Here is a 27,544-nt window from a genome sequence, read left to right as displayed (position 1 = left end):
CACTAATCTAGACAGGTGTTATTGGTGAGACGATAGCTGTATAGACGAAATTGAGTCAACAAAGGGACCTAGACATACATGGTCAACTAACTTCCAACAAAGGGCCAAAGTAACTGAACGGAAAAGTGCAGTATTTAAGAAATAGTACTGATTCAATTCAACATCCACATGAAAAAAAAAGAACTTTAACCTTTACCTCACACCATACATAAAAATTAAGTTGAAATCAATCCTGGCCTAAATTTGAATGCTAAAACTATAAAACCCCTAGAAGAAAACATAGGAGAAAATCTTTGTGACCTTGGGTTAACCACAGATTTATCAGACATGACAAAATATCTCAATTATAAGTGATAAATCAGACTTCAAAAACCAGATTATTGGTCAAGAACACGGACACTAAAGTCAGAATAACTAGGTTCAAATTCCAACACTGTCGGTAACAAGTTGTGCATCTAACTATTTTATTGTCTCTGTTTTTTCCCCTCACATATATAATGAAATAGCACCTACCTCATAGTAGGTTACCTTCATAGGGTTATTCAAGGACCAAATGAGATAATCTAATATATATATATCATTACATTATTATGTAATAATAATATACATTAAGTACTCAATAAGTATGTTTGCTACCTTTCCAAAATTTTTATTTAGTTACTTAAAGAAACACCTATCCAAGTTTCATAATTCAAAATTTACTATTTCCTACTATCGGTCTTAGAAAGAATTTTATTAAACATTGTACAAAGAATAAAAGGTTGGCTTCATTTTTCATTCAATTCTCTTTAAAGAAATGATAAAGAATAAAGGCATACAAAATAGGAAGAAAAATAAGGGAAAGAGGAGAAACATTTACTGTGCATCTACAAAAACCTCAGGAAACAGGTGCTTTATCCGGATTACATCTTTTGTTCCTCCTAGCAGGTACCTACAGAGAAAGAAAGGACCTACACCAAATTTTTAATAAACCTCCATAAGTGGCCTTTAAAAACAAGTGCCAGCTTTCTGTTTAAGATACTGGATTGGTGCCCAAAAGCAAACACCTCAATAAAAGTAAAATTCGTGTTTAGAGAGATTAAATTGTTCTAAGGAACATCTGCAATGATTTAAATCAGAAAGTAATTTGTTAAGAATCACAATGAGGGATCCTCACATCATACACCATAGAACCCCATCACATTCCTTAATGTTATAATCATGACTCTGGCTACTTTTAACACATGCATCAGAAAACCAGTAAATGAGAAGATTAAAGCTGTCGACCTCTTAAGAGTTCCCAAAGTTATGAAAAATCAGAATTCTTTGGCACCTATTCCATCTTTAAATATGGAGAAGGAGAGAGAGTTCACTGCAAAGAAAATCATTCTACAAATTTATCCTGGTTCTTACTTTCCCACAGTTCCCCAAAAGCAACAAGGAGCACACAGTAAAGTGGTGGGAAATAAAAGACGACACTCCACTGGGAGTAAACTTACCTGTAACGTTTTATTCTCTTTAAGGTCCAACCCAAACACATTGTGCCGCTTCACCTTAAAGAAATCAGCATCAAGTCCATCTTCCTCCTCATCATCTCTGTCCAAGAAGTGCATAGAAACTTCCTTGTTTTTCTGAGACTCATCAGTGCTAGGGACAGATTGAGTTTGAGACCCTTTTGCTTTTCCCAGTTTCTCTTCCATTTCTTCTTCATCTTCCTTTTCTTCCTCTTCAGCACTAATACTGTTAGCCAGTCTGTACTCTGTCCCTTCTGATCTTTTCCCACCTTTCTGAAGGATGGACATTTTCTCACTGAAGTAGGCTCTAAATTCTTCCACTTCATCATTGGTGAGGGAGGGAGCCCTTGGCCCAATTACTTTATTATCTTGGCTCACTACCAATTCTCTGGTGGGTTGTTTCTGCATTTTCTGAAGAAATCTTACCCGTGGTGCCACAGCAAGACCAAGAGACCTTAAATATGGGCAAATTAAAATAGTTATGTCAATACACTGATGGTGGGTTCATAGGTATTATGAAACAGCTTCTCAGGAGTTAGAGATTTTTAGAGTTTGGTTTTTTTTTTAAAGAAAACATTTCTCTAAGATACAATGCAATCTTGACAAGTTAGATGATCCAAAAGGCAAGCCAAAAAATACTGAATACCTGTCAAAAAAAAAAAAAACTGGAGATACCCTGTTTTGCACTAAGAGGTTAACATGGTATAAAATACAGAGCATGAGACCAGAAACAAGGAACAGTTCAAGTACTCAATCGGTGCATTTCCAGTTTAACTCTCTCACCTCAGCTTCCTCCAACACGAGATAACAATACCTACCAGGCCCATCTCACAGTTGTTGTAAAGATCTGATGTACTAACTATATGAAAATACTCTGTAAAATGTAAACATTAAGGCTAGAAAAGACATGGCCATGAAAGGACAAACCAGTTCTCTACAAAGAATAAACTCAAGTATCATCATCCTCCCTTCTGAGACACATAATATGACATAATCACTTCTATAAAAAAGGAGTTTTAAGCCGGAGGAATCACAATCCCCGATTTCAAAACATACTACAAAGCTACAGTGATCAAAACAGCATGGTACTGGTACAAAAACAGGTGCTCAGATCAATGGAACAGAATTGAAAGCCCAGAGATAAAACCACACATCTATGGACAGCTAATCTTCGACAAAGGAACAGAGGGCCTACAATGGAGAAAAGAAAGTCTCTTCAACAAATGGTGCTGGGAAAACTGGACAGCCACATGCAAAAGACTGCTTTTTCACCACACACCAAAATAAACTCAAAATGGATCAAAGACCTAAAGATTAGGCCTGAAACAATAAGTCTTCTAGAAGAGAATATAGGCAGTACACTCTTGGACATCAGTTTCAAAAGAATCTTTTCGGACACTATAACTCCTCAGTTGAGGGAAACAATAGAAAGAATAAACAAATGGGACTTCATCAGACTAAAGAGCTTCTTCAAGGCAAGGGAAAACAGGATTGAAACAAAAAAACAGCTCACTAATTGGGAAAAAATATTTACAAGCCACTTATCCGACAAAGGGTTAATCTCCATAATATACAAAGAACTCACACGGCTTAACAACAAAAAAACAAACAACCCGATCAAAAAATGGGCAGAGGACATGAACAGACATCTCTGAAAAGAAGATATAAATATGGCCAATAGACACATGAAAAGATGTTCATCATTGCTAATCATCAGGGAAATGCAAATCAAAACTACACTAAGATATCACCTTACACCCGTTAGATTGGCAAAAACATCCAAAACCAAGAGCGACGAATGTTGGAGATGTTGTGGAGAAAAAGGAACCCTCATACACTGTTGGTGGGAATGCAAACTGGTACAGCCACTATGGAAAACAGTATGGAGATTTCTCAAAAAGTTAAAAATAGAAATACCCTATGACCCAGCCATCCCATTACTGGGTATCTATCCTAAGAACCTGAAATCAGAAATCCCAAGAGTCCCTTGCACCCCTATGTTCATCGCAGCATTATTTACAATAGCCAAGACGTGGAACCAACCTACATGCCCAGAAACTGATGATTGGATAAAGAAGATATGGTATATATACACAATGGAATACTACTCAGCCATAAAAAAAGACAAAATTGGCCCATTCACAGCAACGTGGATGGACCTTGAGGGTATTATGTTAAGCGAAACAAGCCAGTCAGAGAAAGACGAACTCTATATGACTCCACTCATAGGTGGAAGTTAACATATTGACAAGGAGATCTGATGGGTGGTTACCAGGGAAAAGGGGGGGTGGGGGGAGGGCACAAAGCAGGAACTGGTGGACCCACAACATGACTAACAATAATGTACAACTGAAATCTCACAAGGTTGTAGTCTATCATAACATTAATAAAAAATTTTTAAAAAAATTTAAAAAAAAGGAGTTTTAAACCAGAGACCAAAAAAAGAGAAAAGATTTTCTCCTTCTAAAATCAAGATTCACTTTATGATCAGGTCCTTCCCAGCTTCTAAATTCCCACTGAGGGACTGGAAATAAACTCTTAAAGCAAGGCCTGCTATAATCAGCAGCTCACATTACAACACAGACCACTGCCTTTTTCCTATAAGAAGACATAACTCATAAAAACTGAGAGTTATAGTGGTAAAAGGCAGATTCAGAAATAGGACTGTTGAGGTTGGAACCCACTAGTTGTGTGATCAAAGGACATTATTTAACTTTCCTATAGCTCAGTTCTCTCATTTGGAAATGGCATGATAAGAGTACTTACATCATAGGGTTGTTGTAAGAATAAACTCAGTTCATAGATGCAACGCACTTAAAATAGTGTCTGGCACACAGGCAGCCACTACTGAGCACTTGTCATTATTACTGTTATGGGGGCTCAAGGTTAGTACCACAAACTCGTATCTCTCAATGTATAATAATTACATTTACATGTGTTTCTCAGCTACTAAAGCTGGAGCTCCTTTAAGGTAGGAGTACATACTGTACATCTATAATTTCAACATTTAGCACAATGAACTGCATATTAGGTTTTCAAAACATGTTTCTTTAGTAAAATAATTTTTAAAACCTTTATTATACCCTACATACATAGCACTGCCTTAAGTATCAAAGCCTTCTAAAGGAAATTACACATCCAAACATCCACAAATTAACTGAAAACACTAAATCAAACCGTACCGATAACTTAGGCTCAGAATTTAACTTTTTGCCTTCCTAAGTATCACGAATAAAAAGCAAATGTCTTCAACTGTAAACAGATGAGATTTATTGGCATCTGCAGCAACAAAATGTCTCCTAAATAGGGTTCTGCAGTGTTAAAGAACCATGCCTCTCCTGTTTGCTAATATCTCAGCTAAGTCCATCAGAAAACCAGGATAGACCTTCCTCATGGAGCACAAAAGTCAGCTAATAATCTAAACTATGAATTGTATTCAGAAATGGTAAAATTAGTATGTGGTACATAAACAGTAAGCAAACAAAAACATGTTATTCATGGCATGTAGTTTTCTATCCATTACCTAAACAGAAAGTCAGTGGCCTTACTCTGTTATCTAACAATTTAAATGGTTTTAAAATGTTACAACTGACAAATTACCCGTTATACTAAATTTGCAATCTAACACGAAGAAGAGAAAACAGCAGCACACTCAGATACAGGTTTGTATTAGACTCATTTTAAAGGTGAAGGCACTCAAATTCCTGCAGAGCAGGCCAAATATACAGACCTTGCCTTGAAAGTATATTATTTCATCACAGACTGGGAAATTTCATGCTGACATTCAAAGTCTGACTGACCTCAAGGGGGCGTCTATAGGATTTTGTCAATGCTTCTCCCACAGGTAGGACCCCACTGAAAAACGGACACTCCTCTTTTCTAGCTAAAAAGATTAGGAAAAAAATCCTGCAAATAGTAAGGCAAAACAAGTCTAATTAAGAGTTCCAATTTCATATAAGACTAACCTCAGTTACTAACCAGGGACATTTTGCCAGGGGAACTGTTGAGTATGTGTACGAAACACCAAGACACAAAGAATATTCAGGCAATAAGTAGCATGGGAAACCAACATAAAATAAGGTAAGGATGACAAAGAGACTTGCATTCAAAACATAAAAAGAACTGTCTGTGGTAGTCCAGGCCAGCATTTCAGAGAACAAGAGGATCACAGACATTTAAGATTTCAAAGAATGCTTATCAACTGCTCTCCATCTCCTTTAAGACCAAACTACAGGAAACTACCAGTGTGACTTCAAGGAATTTCTACTTACAAGTAAGAAACTTCTTCCTGACAAGAACAGAACACTCAACTAGTTTTCTACAGTTTACAGCATTTTTTTCTCTGAAGATTTTTAACCGATTCTCTTAAGGTAAGGCAGATTGGTTTAAACTAGGACTCTCAGAAAACCAGGTTTCAAACAAATTCCCTCTAATTTTGAAGATTCACAATTAAAACTACAATATGAATACTTACAGAGCATATTCAGGTATAGGTAACTTGCTCACATCAAATATTTCTTTATCCTTCATCAGATATACTGAACGTATGTAGGAGACAAAACACTGTAAAAATAGGAGGTTTAAATGTATGACATAATAGTTAGAAATGGAAAATGAATTTAAACCAAGGTAAAAGAAAGTTAACTGAAGGGATAAATTCAACAGTAGTGAAAAAACTCAAAAATAGTTGAGCATATCTCTATTCTGCAAAAACAGAAAACCTGCCTTTTTAGAACTGTAATATTAGAAAAGACTTTAAATTTGATTTCATCAAGCCAACTCACAGAATATCACCTTCTCAAAAAGCTATTTTAGGACTCAGTATCATTCAGCCACAATATGGTATATGAGAAAAAACACAGACTTTGGAATTAAACAGATGATAATCCAAACTCCATATCTTACTAGTTGAGCAAACTTCTTGTTTCTCTGTCAGTTTCCTCATCTATCAAACAGACAACAGCACCTTCTACTTAGAGTGTTATGAGAATTAAATGAGAAAGCGCACGTAGACTATCTGGGAATATCTTCTGGAATACAATAAATACTAGCTTTCGTAATTATTATTATTGTAGCAGTCAAAAAGTTCTCCAACAAAATAAAATTTTATTGTATTTAAATTAAGCTTAATAAAATCATGGCAGATAAAAAAGTATTCCTAAAGCTTCTTCTTTTCTATTACAATTTCAAGTAACTCATCATCCTTACAATTTCAAGTAATTTGTCATCATCAACTTGTGACAGTTTCTTCTGTGTTAAAAAAACAAAAAACTATCTTTATGCCAAGAGCCATACAGAAAGTAAACATGATCCTGATCCTTTGTCAGTCTGTAAAATAAGCAGGCAACAAAGATGAAACACATCTAAACAAGCTTTTTATTTTAAAATTAAATTTTGTAAAGTATATTTAATTCCCATTTCTATATTTTCTATATTTTCTAAATGTCACATTTTCTCTAACTTTAATCCATTCTTCAAACCATTTACATTAATCTTCAAATGATTTTCCCTGTCTCCATAGGCATAAAAAACAATGAATGGTTCCAGTTCAAGGATAATTTTTTCCTCTACAATCGTCCACAAGAAATCACCCCAGTTGCTTATCATTTTTGTTCTATCCACATTATAATCAAAAGCTAGAAAATCACTTCTTTGAAACTAGATAGGTTGCTGCTGCTAGCAACACAGTTAGCCATTCTGTTAAACCATGCGTGACACCCAATAAATCACATCATTTATTTCAATGTGCTATTCTATAATCTTTGTTCTCGAAGGCTCATTTGTTATATGCACAAACCAGTGCAACGACATCCTTCCAATGTTTCATATTTCCCAATTCATAATTGAATGACCTCCGAGGTATGCAGAAAGTCACAACATAACGGAATTCTTGTATATTATTTAAAATGTGCATATTATTTCCAAAGTCTCTAAAATAAAAATTTAATTCCTAGCTTAAAGTATGTCTGCTAGACAACACACACACACAAAGTCTGCATGCCCAAAAATTTTAAGGAAAAAAAAACTGTTTAAAGGCCCTTTTCATTAAATTTCAGATGAAACGAGCTTGTAGAAATCCAACTTTGCATAGTTCATTATTTGGTTTTCTTATATTTTAGAATTAATTTCTCATGATGTATCATGGAAGTTCTCAAGACAGTCAGACCTAGATTTGAATCTCAGGTCTGCCACTTTAACAGTTATGTGACCCTGCACAATTTTTATTTTCCTCAAGCTATCATTTACTCATCTATAAAACTGAATCACCTACCTCATAGGTTGTTGGAAAGATTAAATAACACAATGCATATCAAACTGTCATGTAATAAAGTCATGTCATAGCTAAGTGCCCAACACATAGTAAGCATTCAAATTTCATCATTAATGTTTTTTTATTACAGTGATAATTTGATAAAATAAGTTAATTTAAAAAAATGTAAGATCTGCTCTTTAAAAAAAGCTTCTTTGGGGGCCAGCCTGGTGGCGTAGCAGTTAAGTCCACACCCTCTGCTTGCATGGCCCAGGCTTCACCAGTTCAAATCCAGGCACAGACCTATGCACTGCTTACCAAGCCATGCTATGGCAGGCATCCCACATGTAAAATGGAGGAAGATGGGCACAGATGTTAGCTCAGTGCTAATCTTCCTCAGCAAAAAGAGGAGGACTGGCAGCGGATGTTAGCTCGGGCAAGTCTTCCACAAAGAAAAAAAGCTTCTTTGCTAAGAATATCCAATTTCAAAACCATAACATAACTTGACTGTTTTTCTGCTCAGGCTCCTCTATCTACTTAAGAGGCCCTTTCTATCTCTCTTCTTCATTTTCTGCCTCCCACTTCATCTATCTGCTAAAATAGAATCCACTCTCTGAATCCCTACTCTTTAACTTATTGCTGATGTGTTATGGAAGATGCAGATGTAGATATTGTATGCAGATCTCGTAATTACAACATAAGTTAAAGAGTGGTGAAAGGGAAGAGCTTTATAACAGTGACTCAAATATTTGTCAATTCAACAATTGGATAGCTCTAAAGACAATGAGAAATAATTTCAAACCTTCCTTTTCTAAAGAATCTACTGCTGGACACTCTAAGAAACAAAAAATAAGTTTAACTAAAAGCGACACTTTCTTGTCTATTTGCTAATAAAGATGATTTCTAAATCCAGAAAAGTAATTTGGGAACATTAAGTCTTATTTATAGATTAAAAATTCATCCCTAAAGACAATTTAACAAAAATGCTATGCTTTCTAGAAATTTAACCTAATATAAGAAGATATTAATCTTATAATCAGGAAAGTACACTCAGGGATTACAATAAGTTTATTGACGAAATTAAAACTTCTAACTTGTTCAAGTATACTAGAAACAGATCACTGTGCACTTAATCATCTTTAAGAGGATTTTCTATATGTCTGTCAAGATTATGGAGAAGAGACATTTTTCCCAGGTTACTTTAAGAAATATATCGTTTAAAAGTTAAAGAATAAGGTAACCCTTAACTGCAAATTACACTACTTGAATATCTGAAGCATAACCATGCAACCCAGAAGTAGCAGAAAATGATGAAATTTACCCTTATTATATGGCTCCATTCCAATGAAGATATTCAATTCAAAAATCACTTACCCTTTGAGCTCTTTCTTTTAAATCCTGATCTTGAGCTAAAAACGATTCCAATTTTTTCTGGACGTCTATAAGTTTTTCTGGATTGATTCTTTGTAACAAAAAGATAAATGTTAAACTGAGATATCTCAATTTTAGAAACTGAAATTAATACACAGCATTTTCCTCAGTATTTTTAAATCTATAACATTATTTCTCAACTATGAGCCAGATCAGACTGAAATTACACCAGAAACAAATTTGACTCTTGAGCCTTATGAATAATACAAGAAAAAGAAATGAAAGATCAGACATCTTCTCTAAACATCCCATATGAGTAAAAGATACTACAGTTAAGAAGTAACCAATGCTAATGTGGTGTTAAGTCTATAAAGTTAGAAAAATAGCCTTTCATGGGAGATGGATCATCAATGATATGGAATGAATGAAATCTAATGTCATTTTTTTAAGTATTTCCATTTTCAGTCAAATATCATAAAACAAATTTCAAATAATAAACAAGTGGCCAAGGGATATAAATATTGTCTTCCTCATCTGGAAGTTAGGCAAATTTAACACGATTGCTACTTAGCTCTGTCCAAGTAGGCTACAGGAAAGAATGAAATTCTTACAAGACTGTAGGTTTCTCAAAAGAAACTCCACTTGTTCCCCTGATTTTAGACTAAAACACTTTGTTCCCTCAAAGCTGGAGTGGTAATAAGTGGTGGTAGAGGAAACGGTTTTTACTTTTTTTTTCTTTTAATTATAGAGAATTTCAAAACACACAAAAGAAGAAAAATTTTACTCAGCCTCAACAATTATCAACTCACAGCTCTTGTTTCATCTAAACCCTTACCCACTCCCCGCCTCCATCTAATCACCCTCCAAAGTATTTTCCTCCAAATAAAGCCAGAGTGTTTCAAGGGCCCCAGTAAAAATGAGACAGATCAATTCTGTGGACGCTCAATCTAAATATCTTCAATGACAGGAGAGCACAATACTCTGAAATGGACAGACAACCCTAAAAATAATTTCATCGAAGAGATTTAACCCTTTCAATCAATGCTTCCTCAAGCTAAGAAGTTCTCTTTTTCATCTTACTTTCTCCACTAACAGTCTTCTGAAAAGTTATAAGCAAATTTTAAAAAGTCACAAACCAGACAGCAGAATAGGTTAGAGGGAGGAGAGAATTAGGTATACACAGTTAAGCATAATAATTTCATGCTTTCATTTTCCTAACACATCAAGACACCAAGCAGTTCTTACTTGATCTCCTTCACAGGCACTTTCTTCTGGAGAAGCTGCTGCACCATCCCTTTTTCTTCTGAGGGAAGCAAAATTAATAAAGCTTCACCATCCTCTTTATACCTAGACAAAAATCAAACAAAATCTCTTCCACATCAATGCAACCTGCTTTTCACTTTTTAACAGTCTGATGAACACAGAAGCAAGTTCACCTAATTAGTAAATATTAGGAATACCCTTTTTTTTTTTTTAACTTCTGTGACAACAGAACATTGGGGCTTTGAATATGTTTTTCAGTTTTTCATCACTAGCTATAATTCCTAGTGACTTTGAGGCTATGCCACAAAAGAAGGGTTAGATCCTAAGAAACTAATCAATTAAAAAGAATTTCTTAAATGGCTCTCCACCTATAGGATAGCAAGGAGAATTTCTCATTCAAGCCATTAGAATGTTATAATAAAATCAGTCATTTAATAAACATGGCACCCAATACATTAAGGAAATCAAATCAGAATAACACTGTTCAGAGGCATCAGTTCTATAATATGAAATATAAATTATGAAATGGATCTCTGCTCAGGTGAAAAACCTGCCTCCAATTCATGTACCTCTCTTCCCTCACCTAGTAAAATTTTATTTCATGCTGCAACATCAGGAATTTCTACTTAAGCAGGCCACAAGGCACCCATCGTTACTTAAGCTTCATGTGCTACCTGCATACAGATTTCCCTGATACCTCAGTGTCAGCTATTACATGCAAGCAGTAAGACATAATGGAATTGGGTATTTGTGGAAATATTTTGAAGACAAAACAGAAAGTAATCCCAAAGCCCTCTCCTCAGGGTTCATGCTATAAAATATGAGAGGCAAATTTTTATAGTTAAGCAAATAAACTATTCACTGAGAAACTTTGTGCCAGGCATAAACTGTGAGGAACACAAAGAAAAAGAAGATGAATATCCCTCTCTTCAGTGATCTACAATCTAGTTGACTAGAAAAGACAAATACATACAAAAGCAAGAGATTCAAGAGAACATCCCCAAAATAGTATATTAGTGTCAAAGGCCAATGACGGGCAATAAATGCCATGAACTCACAAGTGAAGAGACCACTCAGGGTTAGCTAGAGAAAAAGAGAAACACGTCACAGCAGACGGAATTTGAAAAGGGCCTTGAAAATGGACAGAAAGGAAAAAGCAAAGGTATTCCAAAGGGGGCAAAGGACATGAACAAAGGAGTGGAAACCAGAAAATGCAAAGCAAATTTAGGGAGCAAACTAAAGATAGGAGAAACTCAACCTCAGGCAGGGTACACGAGTGGACAGCAAGAGATTACTAGAAAGGTACTTTAGAGTCTGGCTTGGGAGGATCTTGGATGCCTCTGTATAGAGAGATCGAATGCTACTGCACATAAGTAGAATTTTATTATTGAACACTGGAGGGGAAAACTAACTTTATTGACTTATCATACTGTACTATAAAGACTGAAGGAGCAATTTCTACCTCACATGTTGATTTCAAAACTCCACTCCTACACATAAGGTGAAACTCCAGTGTAATACCTTCACAGAAGTGTATATACATATGTGTGTGTATATATATTTGTGTATAGTGACACATAGAAACATATGAAACAAAAATACCAAAATGTTGAAAGTTCTCTTTAAGTTAATTCACAAATGTAAAAAATGTTAAGGGGCCACTATACACCAGGCACTGAAACAGAGTGATAAGACAGATATAGTTCTGGCTGTCACAGAGCTTACAGACAGACATTAAAACCAATAACAATACAGTGGTATGAGTGTCACAGTAGACATACAGGAAGCCACAAGAACACATAAGGGAGAGCTCTAAGAATGTAGTCTACGAGTCAAGAAAACTGCCCCAAGGAAGTGACATCTAAGACCTGAGACCTAAAGAAAAATTAGGAATTAGTCAAACATTAGGGGAGAGTCAAGTTTTCCAGAGGGAAAAGACAGCAGGCATTTGCGAGAGTCCACTGGGTAGTTTTGTCTTCTTAATGCTTATTTGCTTCTTCTAGGTTTTCTAAACGCACATGTATTAAACATGGAGAAAAGAACACAGCTGAGCATGCATTTACTCCTTTTACTAAGAATCTGTTTCGTAAGTGAAAAGCTAGTACCAAATACCTTCCTCACTGTATTTTAATACAGACTACTATGACTCAAATGTTTTGTCTTCATTTACTATAAAGAAATACGAATGTAAAGCATTCCCCCCAAGCAGTGTTGGACTAAACCATGTGTGAAGGCAAAAATTATTAGCATATGAAGCATGAGGCAATATCCTGAGCAGGCAAGATATCTGAGAGACACCACAACTTCTGAAGTTCCAAGACCTCACCAAGGACAGGTGAGGGGTCAAAGAGTATAGAGATCAGTTAATACTGACCTCTATACAAAGCGCTTACCAAAATTCCCTCAAGGCAGCCAGACTCTTGAGGTGAAGTCAGTTACCTTCAAAAGTTAAAAGGCCAACTTCCTGTGTCCAAAAAGGAACAATTAGGAAGGAGGGAGATCAGCGGATTGAAGGATAAGCAACCATTTTAACCTTCTATATCCACATTCAGAGATGGAGAGATGAAACACATAGGCCCCCAAGTCTGCTTAGCCTAGAACTGTGGCAAAGGGGTAAAGAGAAATCTCTAGGATATCAAAAAAGCCATCCACTGACGATCTCTGATTTTCAGACTGACTCAGAAGCAGGAATAAGAAGTCTAATCATCCATATCACTCTTATATACCCATTCATGCACCCACAAAGAATCTGGAAAAATGAGTCATGATTAAAGTCCCAAAGGGGCCATATCCAAACCTTTTAAAACTATAGCTAACAAGGGCCAGCCTGGTGGCATAGTGGTTAAGTTCACACATTCCGCTTCGGCAGCCCTGGGTTCTTGGGTTCAGATCCCAGGCACAGACCTACGCGTTGCTCATCAAGCCATGCTGTGGCAGCATCTCACATAAAAAGTAGACAGAGATTGGCGATTAGCTCAGGGACAATCTTCCTCACCAAAAAAAGAAAAACAACAACAACAAACTACAGCTAACAGAATGTATACATAAAAGACTACAGAAGGTTAAGACAGACTGCAACACTGAAATTTAGAAGATTCCCAAAAGAAAATAAAAAAAAGTCCAAAGTTGAATCTCACAAGAGAAGCATCTATTAAAAGGATCATCAGTGGTCATTTTACCTATTTCACATCATATACATCTTTTCCCAGAAACAAGGTAAAGCACAAATTATCTTCCACATACCAATACCCAAAAATTTCCAGTAAGCTTTTATTTCAAAAATAAAAGTACTTTAAAAAAAAAAAGTATAAGCACATTTCACTTTTTTCTTTTAATGCTTATAAGAACTGTCTGTTTACCCATGAGCTAGCTTTTAAATTTCAAAAGCAATATCCAAGGCCCGAGGCTAAGTAAATGTATAAAGAGAAATAAATGTTCTTCATGAGATCTGCATTTGAAAACTCCATATATTTTGACAGATTATTTTAAGAGACATTCCAGGCACCATATAGAAAGCTCTGCATTTGAAAAACAAAAATCTCATTGTTACCATCACTATTAATACCATCTTACATTTATATAGCTCTTTAGAATTTATGAAGAGCTCCATTTGACATTAATTTGTCAATTTAAAAGCAAGCAACCAACAGAGGAAGCAAATAAAAAGTTCCTGAAACACCAAGAAGTTGGGAAAAAAACAAACAAAACAAAAAATCAGCTGATCACTACATATCAGAGACTTTAAACTTCCAATTCATTGCTTTTTTCAACTCTACCAGAATTCCTTCCAGAAAGAAGGATCCTCAATAGACTGATTACGATTATCTGGTATCAGAAAGTTTGTCTCTATATCCTACAGCTCACTAGTATTTCTAGCTAAAATAGGAGAGCCACACCATTGGGTTTTGGTTCCCAGTGGTAATTTTTCAATTGAAATAATCTTAAAACAAACTATGGCCAGAGGAAGGGAAAAAAGCCTTGCCATTCTGGCAGTAGTCTGCCTTTACCCAAGAACCATTAATCTTCAACTATTCCAATTCAGATTCCAACACAAACTCCATTTTAGTTAAGTCTTTAAATGTCCCCTAAACTTTGCTCATTCATACCTCCAATTATTGCTGTAGCATGATCTGGCAGTGTTCACAATGCCTAGCGACCCTCAGTTCTCCCAGCCTGGTTCTCCAGGTTACCAATCAGGTTATCAAAGAATATACTTAGAATAATTCTATAATACACATATAAACATACATGAAAAAATTTTTCTAGGTAATGGGATTTAGGTTGTTTAACTGTTATGCCATTGTCTAGAATTTGTATAGTGAATAAGCATTACTTTTGTAATAAAACACAAGTATTAAAAAACAAGTAAAAAGCTTTATATGCTTTTAAAATCTACATCCTTTGTATCAACTCTTAATTCATTTAACATACATCCTAGTGCTACCAATAGCAGTGTATTTTCTTATCTCGACCATTAAATTTGAGAACATGTATGAATTTGCCTTTCGTACTTAACAAACATCATTTGTCCCTAAAAGCTGGTTACTAAATACCAAGGAATATTAAGGAATGCAAACAAACCACTAGAAGTTGCATTAGCAGATAAAACACTAGATTTGGAGTCAAAAGAATTAAGTCCCAGTTTTACTATTCATTAGCTTTATAACCTTGGATAATGAGTCACTTTTATCACTATACATTGCATTTTCTTATTTATAAACCATAGAGTTTGAATGAGATAATCCTAGGTCCCTTTAGGACCTAAAACTCTTCACCCGTGACTAAAACTAGTCATCATTCACAATACAAGTATGATCAAGAAGTGGAGAAATGGACAGTCGGTCACACTCTGCTATTTGACAGCCCTTCAACTTCTCTTTTCCCCTCCCTGTATCTCCTATTCTCCCTATGCTTTATAGCCTTACCTGTGGCAACCATCCCCAAAAGTTACTGTCACTGGGACAACAGTGTAGTCAGCCAGGCAGATGCAGACAGCCAGCCACAGGAATCCAACTGTTGGACTTCACAGAGTCCAACTGTTCTGTTCCTTTTGCACAACGTGGTACAGAGAAGAGCTTATTCCAGGAAAAAGGGTCTCTCTGATCCACAAAATATCTAAAGACTCTACACTAAACTTAAAAAAGAAAAAGACAGACTGGGAAATATTCTAGGAAAAATAAAGTCATCTGCAGCCTAAGATCTTGGAAATACAAACAGGTATACCACAACAGGCTCAACAGTCTGGCAAATGAAGTTCACCGTAAAATATTGGAAAGAAACCAGCAGCTAACATGTATAACATGAAGAACCTCTAGAAAACTGATTAAGAACAAGGATTTATGCATTTACAGGGCAAGGATAAAAATCAAACTCTATCAACTCTGTCCCCAGAAAAACTAAAAAAAAAAAAAAAAAAAAAAGACTAAGCTTTAACAGATTAAGAACAAAAAGAAAACCCATATAAAAGTGGTACTTACACTACCTAAAATTATACTTTCAGGAAACTGAGTTAGATATGATGAACTCCATTTTACAGGAGAAGAAACTGAGGCTTAGAGTGGTTAAGAACTGGTCCAAGAGTACACAGCCATCAGATAACAAAGCCAAAACCAAGCCTAAGTTTTCTCGACTTTTAAGAACAACGTTTAATCAAGTAAGGGATATCTGTCTCTCATAGTCCAAAGAAAGAAGGAAAAATGCACATATTTTTAGTTTATCTTCACAACCAGCAAATTTAAATAAAGTTATCAAACTTCTTTCTCCAAGTACCTGGCTTTCATGCATCCTGGAGCCCTGCATGGGAGCAGCAGCCACTAGACTTCATTAAATGAAACAGATGGTTTTAGGCACATTGGCAAGAACATGAGTTGTAGAGTCAGAAAGACCAGAGTAAAAATCCCAGCCCTGGTACTCCGAGTGATCTTAGACATATCTTACCTCACAATCTCTGAGAAAGAGTTCCCTAGTAAGAAGACTTCTTTCATAAGTCTGTTATAAAGGCTAAATGACTTCACTCATTTATTTACTCAACAGATATTGAGTGTTAGGAAGCAAATGGCTAAGCCACAATCCATTCATTCCCCCTGGGTGTGCAAGGGAAGGGGGTAAAGGCTCCCCGGCCAAAAAAAAAAAAACAATGCAGTCAAATCTCCCTGTAAACATACTAGTGACAGACCTCCTGGGGAAGAAATATGGTAGATTTGCTAGCATTAGAGTCCTCCTCTACGAGATGCTATTAATAGGATGTACCAGGTTTGTTCAGTCTGTGGATTCAAGGAGTAGGTCCCTGCAGTCAACCTAGCACCTGAGTATACCAATGGCCCATCTGCGTAAGTGGTAAGTTGCACATATTGCTTAGAGACTCTGAGGTTAATCTAGGCCAGAGCACACCCTGAGGTAGCAAGAATGGACCTGTCGAGCTGTGAAGCAGACCTCTTCCTGCTTCATCTATACCTTGTGATTACCTTTATCCTTGAAATTATCAGTAAAGCTTGATATTAGATATAGTAGGCAGCTTCTAAAAGGGCTCCCAATAACCTGGGTCTCTGGTATTCACACCCCTCGAGTCTTCCCCACACTGAATAAGGCTGATTTGTGTAACCACTAGGATACTACAGATAAGATAGAGTGTGACTTCCGAGTCTAGGACATAAAAGACATTGCAGCTTCCATCTTACTCCCTGTTCCCCTCTCATTTGCTCTGATTAAGCCAGCTGCCATGTTGTAAGAAGCACTGTGAAGAGGAGGACCATGTGGGAAGGAACTGAGAGGCACCTCTGACCAACAGCCAGCGAGGAAATGAATCCTGGCAACAAACAGGTGAGTGAGCTTGGAAAGTTATCCTCCCAGTTGAGCCTTAAGTACCATGTGACACCTTGACTGCAGAATAGACCAAGAGCCAGAGGACCCAGCTGAGCTACACCTGGATTCCTGACCCACAGAAACCATGAGATTAATGGCTCTTGCTTTAAGCCACTAACTTGTGGGGTAATTTGTTACACAGTAATAGATAATTAATGTTAGGTATTCATGAGTCTGATTTGAGAAACTAATTGTGTTATTTCAAATGTCTGCTCTGTCAGGCCCTGTTCTAAGCATTTGGGGTACATCAATAAAGAAGTAGAGAAACATCCTTGCCTTTTCAGAGCTTATACTCTAGTGAGGAGAAAGAGAAAACAACAAATATAATAAGTAAATGTTCTAGTATTTGAAGGTGCTAAGTGTTATAGAAAAAAGAAAATACAGAGCAAGGTAAGGAAGAGTGGTTGGGGAATGTAAGAAAGATAGCCATGCAGATACTTGAGGAAAAAGCATTCCAGCAGAAGAAACATAATATAAAGGCCCTAAGGCAAAAAAAAATCTCTGGCATGTAGGAGAAACAGATAGACCAGGGTGGAGCAGAGGGAACAAGTAGAGAATAATAAGAAATAGGGTTGGAGGGGGGTTGAATAGTATAAACCCAGTAGGTCATTGGCTTTCACTATGAGTGAAATGGGAAGCCATCAAAGGAGTGACATGATCCGACTTGTGTTTTAGAAGGATCACTCTGCCTGCCATGCTGAGAACAGATAGTAGGAGAGCCAAGGGAAATACAAGTGCCTGGAAAAACAAGTGCCTGGGAAATACGAGACTCTCAAGAAATATCAGTCCCCTTATCTACCTCTATAGCTACACAGGTCTTACTCTTACCCCAGTTCAACGCTTTTCGATGCAAAATAAAGGATTGGTTTTGCCCTTTTTTTAAAGTTTTAAATTCCAGATACCAATAGACAAAGGAAGAAGGCCATGTAAGGAGGCACCAGCCCCTATCTAGGAGGAGTGGACTGAAGATGGGATCTTAAGTCTAAGCTAAAGAAATGAAAAAAGTAAGAATTTTCACTAGCAAAAATTACTATCTTATAAAGATACAGCAAATTAATGCTCATGGAAATTGTTTTTTCACTTTAATTTACAAACCAACTAAGCACACTATAAAAAAATTCTCATTATCTATTCCATAAAGTACCAGTATTTCCCACAAATCATGAACTCTTCACAAGTTAGCATATTAGAAATTTTAATTACTTTCCATCTTCATATTTGCTGATGATCTCAACTGCTGCCACTGAGTGTGCAAAGCAAAGAACCAGCCTTTGCTGTCCCCTAGTGGAATCACATTTTGCTACCCAAATCACTCATACAAAATCTAAAATCCACAAAACACAGCTAGTCAAATAAGACTCAGGTGGAATACTGCTGAACTCATTCTGTTACCACTACGCTGGAAAACAAAACTGTGTGTGTATATATGTGTATATAACTCCCATCATATACATACACACACATATATATACCTACCTCTTACATATGAACTTCCATCTTTTATATACACACTCCCAACTGTTTATATATAAACTCCCATCTTCCCCTCACAGACCTTCCCTCCCCAATTAAAAGCATTTAAAAAACTAGGAGTATCTGATGTGTATCTACTTTCTATTGCTAAATCTTTCTTTTCAACTGGGCAATTTTATAAGAAATGGTAGAGTTTGGTTTTGTAAGTACCAAAAACTGCAAGCCCTAAAGATGATCACTTTTAAGCGGTAGAATGTGTCAGAGGATACAGATTTATGAACTATAGTCATATCCCTTGCCTTGATTGTCTCTAAAGGAGGTCATTTTGTTAAAAGGGGTGTGAACAGTTAAGGAAAACAAAAGAAAATTTTTAAAATTAGTAATTCTCTCTCTTCAAAGACAAACAGTTTTGATGTTGTTCTACCTCCTCTTCACCTCCACTATCAAGACCATTTTAATGTTTACCATGGCATGTTCAAGCACACAAGATTTTTAACAATTTCTCTGGGTACCCAGAACCCTGAAATATTTCCCGTTTGTGGACTTTTTCCTGATGCAAAGATGTCCAATAATCTTCACACAGGAAGAATAATTTTTAAATACCATTAAACGTATTCTATAAAAGAATCAGTTTGCCCTATCGACGTCAAGACCAATAGCAAATCTAAAAAGCCTGTATGTCCCTGGTCCAATATGCTAGTGAGAGACCAGTGTGCATAAGCATGGGTACATGTGCAAATTCATACACACCACGCATTTACTGAGGAGAATGAAACAGTGGAGAAACATTCATTCCACCAATGACTTCTTTGGCTATCTCACTATGAAAGATAACCTGAACACATATCCAACACATCAAAGACCTGATGCACCATGCACCTACTTTTCAAATAGAAAACAAGGCTGCTTTCTACCCAGGTCTCATGTACTTAGATCTCATGTGAAATCAAAATGCTACCATTCTAAAGGCAAGTTTGTCTGAATGCACAACATCATACAAAGAACCCAGTTCTAACTCTCTATTGCTTGTTCAAATTATATAGTTTATTGCAATAAAGACTTACTTGTGAACCCCCAGTACATAAATCCTATTTTAAAATAGTCTCATTTTTCACTATTATATTATTCTCTCCCTTCATGCTGGTCAAAAGAAATACAGTTAATTTAAGTGCGTACACTTTGATTACAGCACATGATCAACAGCCCACAGGGTAAAACTGAATCAATCAAAAAATATAAACATTCAAACATTTTGTGAAAATCAGTAAACAAGCAGAAAGAGCTCTACTTCTTGTTAGGCTGTATAAAGACATGAAAAACTTTCACTTCAGCTGAAACAAACAACAAAATTCACCAGATAAAACAAAAAAATTATTTAAAGCCATCTGAGAACTGTGAACACAAAGACACTTAAAAGAACTAAACACCAAAGGGACTTCCTAGATAAGCCAAGGATAGAGGACACTTTCATACTTGGAGCTACTTGCTGAAAGAGACGCAGGGCAGTTGGCAGAGCAAGCCAGCTGGAAAATGACAGGCTTGTATGGATGAGGATTTAAGTGTTGGGTCTAAAACTCCTGCCACCCCTGGGAAATCAAACAAAAGTTGGTGGTCCAGTGAACTAACAGTTGGTGTCTCTTCCATCATTAAGCATCAATATGTCACTGACATCCACATTATAATCATCCAGTTTTGATAAGAAAATGTAAATCCAAAGAAAGAGTCCATCTGTGGCTAATCATAACCCTACTGTGATTATTTAGGTTGTTTCCAATTCTTAACCATTACAAGTATCAGTAAGATGAACATCTTTACTGAAACTTTATCCATCTTTTTCTTTCCTTTTTTGTCGGGAGCCGTGTTACCAACGCTTATACAGCCGTCTGACAGGGTCCGAGCTAAAAAGGGCAGAGGGGCGCAGGGATGCCCCTCGGTGAAGAATGGCTGGCCGACACCCCTGATATTTTCTGAAATGTATGCATGCTTTCTATCAAGGTTATGACTATACTTGTTTCTGCTTTATATAGTTTAACTTAGCTTTTCAGCCTGATGCCTTACTAGTAAAATGATATTTTCTCCGGGCAGCGTGCTCAAGGGACAAATAGTCCTACCCCCAGAAAGACAAAGGAATGCTTTCACCCCCTAAGGGGCACGGGAATGTAAAGATTTTAACTGCCCGCTGAGAAAGAACGCACGGAGCGTGTGGCCTTGCTGGTCGGAGCTTTCCCACCAGCCTGTCTTTGGCCTTGAGACGCTTGCAGAGAGAAGGAAGCCTGTGACCTTGCTAGTCAGCAGCTTTCCCACCAGCCCGTGTCTCTTTGCGGGAGGAGATGGTCCAGGTGCTTGTCCTTGACGGTGTCTGTTCCCATAGAGGATGGTGGATTCTGGAGCCAGGTGGCCGGAGAGTGGGCAGGGAATGAGTGTTTTGGTTTTGTGTAGAGATAATAAATAGCAGTTAATTGCTGAAAAGATGATCATCAACCTTATGCTCTATAGAATGGAATGCTAATAAAAATTCTTGTGCTCGCTTTGTACTTCCTTATCTCTCTGAGAATATTTGTAGAGCTATTTCTGTACTAATCCTGAAAAATAGAAAAACGACACTTGTGCACAGTAAAGACAGACTTGATTGCACCGACTCAAGTCTCACATCTCTTCCTTCACTGCGCCGACTCTGTCCCTCCCTCAGGAACCTGGACTTGGCTGGAGCAAGACTCCGGCACTTTTTTTCCCTTTTTTAAAAGGTTGGCACCTGAGCTAACATCTGTTGCCAATCTTTTTCTTTCTTCTTTTTCTCCCCAAAGACCCCCAGTACATAGTTGCATATTCTAGTTGTAGGTTCTTCTGGTTGTGCTATGTGGGACACCACCTGAGCATGGCCTGATGAGCAGCGCCATGTCCGTGCCCAGGATCCAAAGTGGCGAAACCCCAGGCCACCGAAGCAGAGCGTGCAAACTTGACCACACAGCCATGGGGCTGACCCCTCTCTATTTTCTTAAGATCAATTTCTGGACATGGAATTACTGAGGCAAAAGTAAGAACTCCAAGGCTTTCAAGAGTATTACCAAATGCTATCCAGAAAGATGCTAACCATTTACCATTCTGCCAGCCAGCACACATCTCCCAACTTCACTGCAACCTCAACAGCAATGACACAGCACGTTATCCTTTTCATCCAAATACCTTTCTATGTCATTTACTCCCAAATGATTATGACTCTGCTCTATTCTTTTCCAGATAGCTTCCACACAGCTCATTAGCAAATATAGGGTGCTTTTATTGGGGGAGGAAGCGGGGACACATAAAAGGGAGTACTTGAGAGTGGCCTCCAGCAATGCCTCTAATTCTCGCACTAGAAAAAAAGGGAAAGAGAAATCTATGACTCAAAACCACCTTGCCACCTCTGAATAAAGTCTATACCACAGAAGGTAAGAGAATAGATCCAGCTAGAGGAGTCAAACAGCCTTGGTTCAAATCCTGGCTCTGTGGATCTTTCAACAAGTTGTTTAACTGCTCAAAGACTCAATTTTCTCAACTGAAAACAGGAATTAAATAAGAGTCCTACACCTCACTGAGGAGTCAGCTGGATTCAGTGAGATGATGCTTGATGAGCAGTTCTGTTGAAAAGCTTAATAAACAAAGAAAGTTAGAACAAAAAACCTAAAAATTTTCGTGCATTTTTATCAGCACTAATCACCAAGTCTTGGCCACATGACTTAGAACAGCTGATCAGTTGCTCTCAATCTACACCACAGAAACACTAAACCAGCACTCACCTGAACTCCTCCATTTGTTTGTCTGCAGTTCAGGAAGCATACTTTTTTATTTAGACAGCAACAAAAGCAAAGATACGGGCCAACACACCTACCTGGCAGTTCTACCTGCTCTGTGAATGTACGTGTTGGCATCTTCTGGACAATCAAACTGAAGAACCCAATTCACAGCAGGGAAATCTGTACAGGACAATGTTAAGTTAGAAAAGCAGTTTCAAGATCTGCCCTGCTGCACTATCTTTACTTTACAATATTGTTTGCCATGACTTTCCATCACATCAAACTGATAGATATCATCTGCGAACTCTATTAAAAACAAAACTGCATGAACCAAGAGATAATAAACACTTCTCTTCTTTGACAAGGTGAACTAAAATTATTAAGTGTTTGAATGTGCAGATTTCCTATTAGACACAGAAGAGACAGATTGTTTTGCGGTAAACAAATAATGAAATACTCTGATATTTAATCACCTAAAAGAACCACCTTTCATAGGCTCCTAGTGAACTATAAAACTGGTTTCTAAATTTAAATGAAGGTTTACTTTTCCTGTTATTCCTATCTCCATTCAAATTAATGATGTCTTTCTAAAATCCCTCTCCCCATTTCCTAGCAATAATTACTCCATATATATTTCTGGCTACAGAAGTTTCCATTCATTTCCAGAGATCCTGCTCTCAACTCCTTAAGAGAACTACCTTTGGTCATTTACAAATCTTGCTGAGAGGACTTCAGATAAATTTCTTCAGAGAAAAGGGCTGAGCACCAAAAAAAAAAAAGAAGGGAAAGGTATTTGGAGATATTAATACCTATGACTACCTATGAGCATCGAAACTTTCACTAAGTCATACAAGCTATTCAAAAGAGTTGAATCCATTTAAATGGGGAAGAAGAAACAAGAAAAACAGAACAGATATTTAGGAACAATTCTCTCTTTTGGGACTTTAAGTAACCAGGACCTCAGAAGACAAGGGCATGTTTCAGGGCTGTAAACAGGAAGATGGGCTGAAAGCAGCACTAGACTCTCAGGTCCCCTCCTTTACCTGTACATTTGGGTCCCTGGAAGAACACCAAAAATCTTATACTGGAGAAAGGCTTCAGATCAAGACACCAGCTAGAGTGGAAGACAGTGGCACCAGAGCCAAAGTGAAAAGAGGAGCCCTGAGTGAAAGTCTGAAGGCTGACTGGGAGGCCCCTGTGTCTACTTCCTTGTGAGGCTTCCAGAAAGCCAGCAGCAAGCTTAATCCCTTTGCTCAAGAGATTCAAGTATTCTTCTCTGGAGAGACTGAATGTTGAAAAAAAACAGTCTGACACTTTGGATCCTCCACAAAATGATCAACTCTGTCCAAATCCCCTCACAATGAAGACCATTAGTCAACAAGCTTCACCCATGTACAAGTCACTTAAAATAAGCTTTTTGCTGCTTCAGTGTTAAATATAAAAAGACATCTAATTGCAGACCATTGGGAAGTCACAAAAATGAAAGACCAAAGAGTAAAAATGGGACTCAACAAAAACAGAAACAGTGTGAAGAGAACTTGAAAACTTTAATGTCTTCAAAGAGATAACAGTGCATCCAAACAAGAATAAGAGGCTATGAAAAAGGAACTCTTAGCACTTAAAGTAAATTGTAATAAGTGAGTTGAAATATAAAAATCAAGAAATCCCCCATGAAGAATATGAAAAAGAGAAGGAGATAGACAATAGAAGAAAAAGGAACATTAGAGGATTAAAGAGGTCAAATATTCTTCCAGAAAGAGAAAATAGGAAAGGGGAAAATGTTTCTTTAAAAAGTATGAAAAAGGAAACTAAGTACACGAATTACCTCAGCTGAAAACAATAATTACATAGTCAAAATAACGTAAGTAATGAATTTTAGAAAACCAGACATGCCAATGTGCTGGAAATGAGAAAAATCAGAACTGGGAACAGAGAAAACTAGGCAAATTTTAACTCTATTAAGTCAAAGAAAAACACAAAACAAAGTACAAGGAAGGAGACAACTTAGTATACTACTTCCTCAGCAATTATATAGTCAAAACAATGTAAATACTAAATGCTGATTTTACCAAGTCACGATATAACTATATATAGAAAAAAATGGGGGTAGCAGAAGAGGAATGACAGAGAGGTAACAAAAGGAAATCTCTGAATAATTTCTAAACTTGATAAATTAAGAAGTGGCAGTATATGAATATTACTAAGAAATATGAAATCAAGTATACCATAAGAAGAAATAACAGCTTTAAGTAGTTGCCTCTGCAGAGTGAGAAGGGGTAGAACAGGGCCTGCTATGTCTCATAACTCTGTTTTACCTATGTGCACATAACATTCATTTAAAAATAAAATAATTGAGAAAATAAAATTAGTAAAGTTTTTAAAAAATACTGGCATAGGGGCCAGCCCCATGCCATAGTAGTTAAGTTCACGCGCTCCGCTTCAGCAGCCCAGGGTTTGCTGGTTCAGATCCCGGGCATGGACCTACACACCACTTGTCAAGTCATGCTATGGCAGGCATCCCACATATAAATTAGAGGAAGACTGGCTCTAAGCTAACATGTGTGCCTATCTTCCTCAGCAAAAAAAGGAGGACTCGCAGCAGACGTTAACTCAGGGCTAATATTCCTCAAAAAAAAAAAAATACTGGTGCATTCTAAAGAAATTCTCAGATATTTACATAAGAATAGAGCTTCAGGATATTCAATATTCATTGTACATTTCTGAAATAAAAAGACTGAAACAACGTTAATGTCCATCATTCCAGGAATGGATAAATAAATTCATTCTATGAGATACTCTATGTAAATACAATGGCTCATTATACCTCAACATCTTAAGACTAGAAATGCAAGTCATAGACTAGCATGTATAGTATCATTTACGTAAACTTTTTAAACACTCAAGATAATACTATATATTATCTTATCTAGTTTAAAATAAACTAGAACAGAGGTCTTAACATTTTTTTGTGCCATAGGTGAAGCCCATGAACCCCTTTCTCAGAATGTTTTTAAATGCATACAACGGGATTACAAAAGAAAATTATAATAAAATGAAATATAAATATTTTTATTGAATTTCTCATACAGTAATATATATGCTTAGTTCCTAACATATTAAATAAAATGACCTAGTTGTGGGTCAGATAACCATTATAATATCAAAATAGTACTGAGCATAAACAATATTCCAAGATAGCTGCAAAAACTGTAATGTAATATAAAAACACCTATAATTTCAACTGGTGACAAAGTCATAGATACTATAATACCACACAGTCCACTGCTTACATTCATAATTGAAGGAAAAGCTAAATTTCAGTTAAAGGTTAGGGAATATATATAGTTTTTTCCACATCTAAATTCACAGATTCCCTGAATTCTATCATAGACTGGACTAGGGGTGAAGAGCCTTCAACTAAAAGGTTACATACCAAACATGGAATAGTAACTTTGTCTGGGGAGAGGACAAGGGGGAAAAAAAAGTGGGACAGGGAAAGTACAAAAAAAGATTTCAGCTACATCTACTAAATATTTAGCTTAACAAAATTCAATGAAAATATGACAGGAGTAATATCTGTTCGTTGTGATACACAATACCTATTTCATATATGTATATATATGCAATATAATTAACTGCTTGTGTTGACCTGAACTATTTAGGTTCCCAAATCAGGGAGAGATGGAACCAGTGTGATGCACATACAAACACAATTAAAATGTTTCAAAACTATATATTCAAAGTGCCATGACTGGGGGCAGGGGAGGATGGGTGGGACGAGTTGTTGTGGGGCTAAGAAAATAGCCTAGAGAGCTTTAAAAATACTTGCACACTTGGGGCTACTGCCTCCAGTCACATGGAACAAATTGATGTGATGTCTGAGATATGCTCTAAAATACTCCAAGAAGGACAAGGAGACAGGAGGAAAAGGGGGATTATGAAAAAGATAATTGCTGAAACATGAGGGTACATTAGATTTATTCTCTTTCCATGTGTTTAAAATTTACCGTAATAATTAACACAATAAAATTAAGTAGTTGAAGAGTTCAAATTACCACCTATGTATTCTCATCCTTTGTTATCTCTAAACTAGGGTTCCTATTATTACTTCCAAACACCATCCCACACCCACAAAGCCACTAGTTGTATACTATCACAGTGGATTTTTGAAAGTTTAAATACATTAAACATGATTTTAAAGTAAAAATTAGAATGTTTAGTAAAAAGATGGACTTCAATTTTTTGTTAAATAAGTTATAATACTCATCAAGTTTCCAATTTTCAAAGAAACGGGGCTTTTTTTTTTTCATATCTTTAAACCTTTAATCCTCCTTTGATTTTGTAGGCTCCTCAGGATTCTATGATACAATTACTATCATGAAATAATAAGAGCACAAAAGAGGAAAATACGAAAATTTTCACTGACATATCCTCAATGTTAATCATCTCAGTTATCAATTTACCTATTTTTCTCTTATAAGAAAAGAAAGCCCAATTATTTGAGTCAAACTACTTGAATTCCCAAAATACACCCGTTTATAAGCAAGTTATATTTCCCACGATCACAGAATATTTGCTCTTAAAGTTTTCTTACCCAGGCCCCTGGCTGCAATATCAGTAGCAAAGAGTACTGCAGCTCTCTTGCGAACAAATTCATTATAGACTTCCATTCTTCTCATCTGCTGCTGTCGACCATGGAGGGCAAGTATAGAAACACCAGGACGCAGCCGGCAGAACACTCGATACAGATACTGAACCTAGGCATAATCAGAAAAATGAGCTTGGTATTTCTGGATTACAGCATAAAGTAAGCTTATAGATGAATAGCGAAAATGTATTACGGAGCACAAGTCTCACCAGTTAAAAAAAATAAAGAGATTTCTCTAGAAATCTAGAATGTAGTCTGGAGTTGTGGTCCTCAAACATTTTGCTCACATTATTTCCTCAAAGAATTTTGAAAAAATATGCTCCCCTTACATTTTTAAGTTGACATCTGACAGTTTTCCAAATTTAAGTGATTGCAAATAATATAATTTCAGGTATATATTAAATATTGATAT

General features: G+C 36.6%; 1 protein-coding gene across 1 annotated transcript in view; it reads right to left on the bottom strand.

Annotated features, from left to right (window-relative positions):
- Positions 1-27,544, bottom strand: part of DDX10 (DEAD-box helicase 10) — a 278,439-nt gene that overhangs the window by 227,784 nt on the left and 23,111 nt on the right. Inside the window, exons 8-13 of the mRNA XM_046638144.1 lie at positions 27,079-27,241; positions 22,580-22,664; positions 10,360-10,461; positions 9,118-9,205; positions 5,968-6,056; positions 1,479-1,947 (exon numbers count right to left, since the gene is read on the bottom strand). Coding sequence (XP_046494100.1) covers positions 1,479-1,947; positions 5,968-6,056; positions 9,118-9,205; positions 10,360-10,461; positions 22,580-22,664; positions 27,079-27,241 — 996 coding nt within the window. The remainder of the gene's footprint in view (positions 1-1,478; positions 1,948-5,967; positions 6,057-9,117; positions 9,206-10,359; positions 10,462-22,579; positions 22,665-27,078; positions 27,242-27,544) is intronic.

The sequence above is a fragment of the Equus quagga genome, chromosome 14 (genome assembly GCF_021613505.1).
Source record: "Equus quagga isolate Etosha38 chromosome 14, UCLA_HA_Equagga_1.0, whole genome shotgun sequence".
Classification (NCBI taxonomy): domain Eukaryota; kingdom Metazoa; phylum Chordata; class Mammalia; order Perissodactyla; family Equidae; genus Equus; species Equus quagga.
The sequence above is the reverse complement of the archived record's forward strand: the minus strand, read 5'-3'. Positions and strand labels throughout refer to the sequence as shown.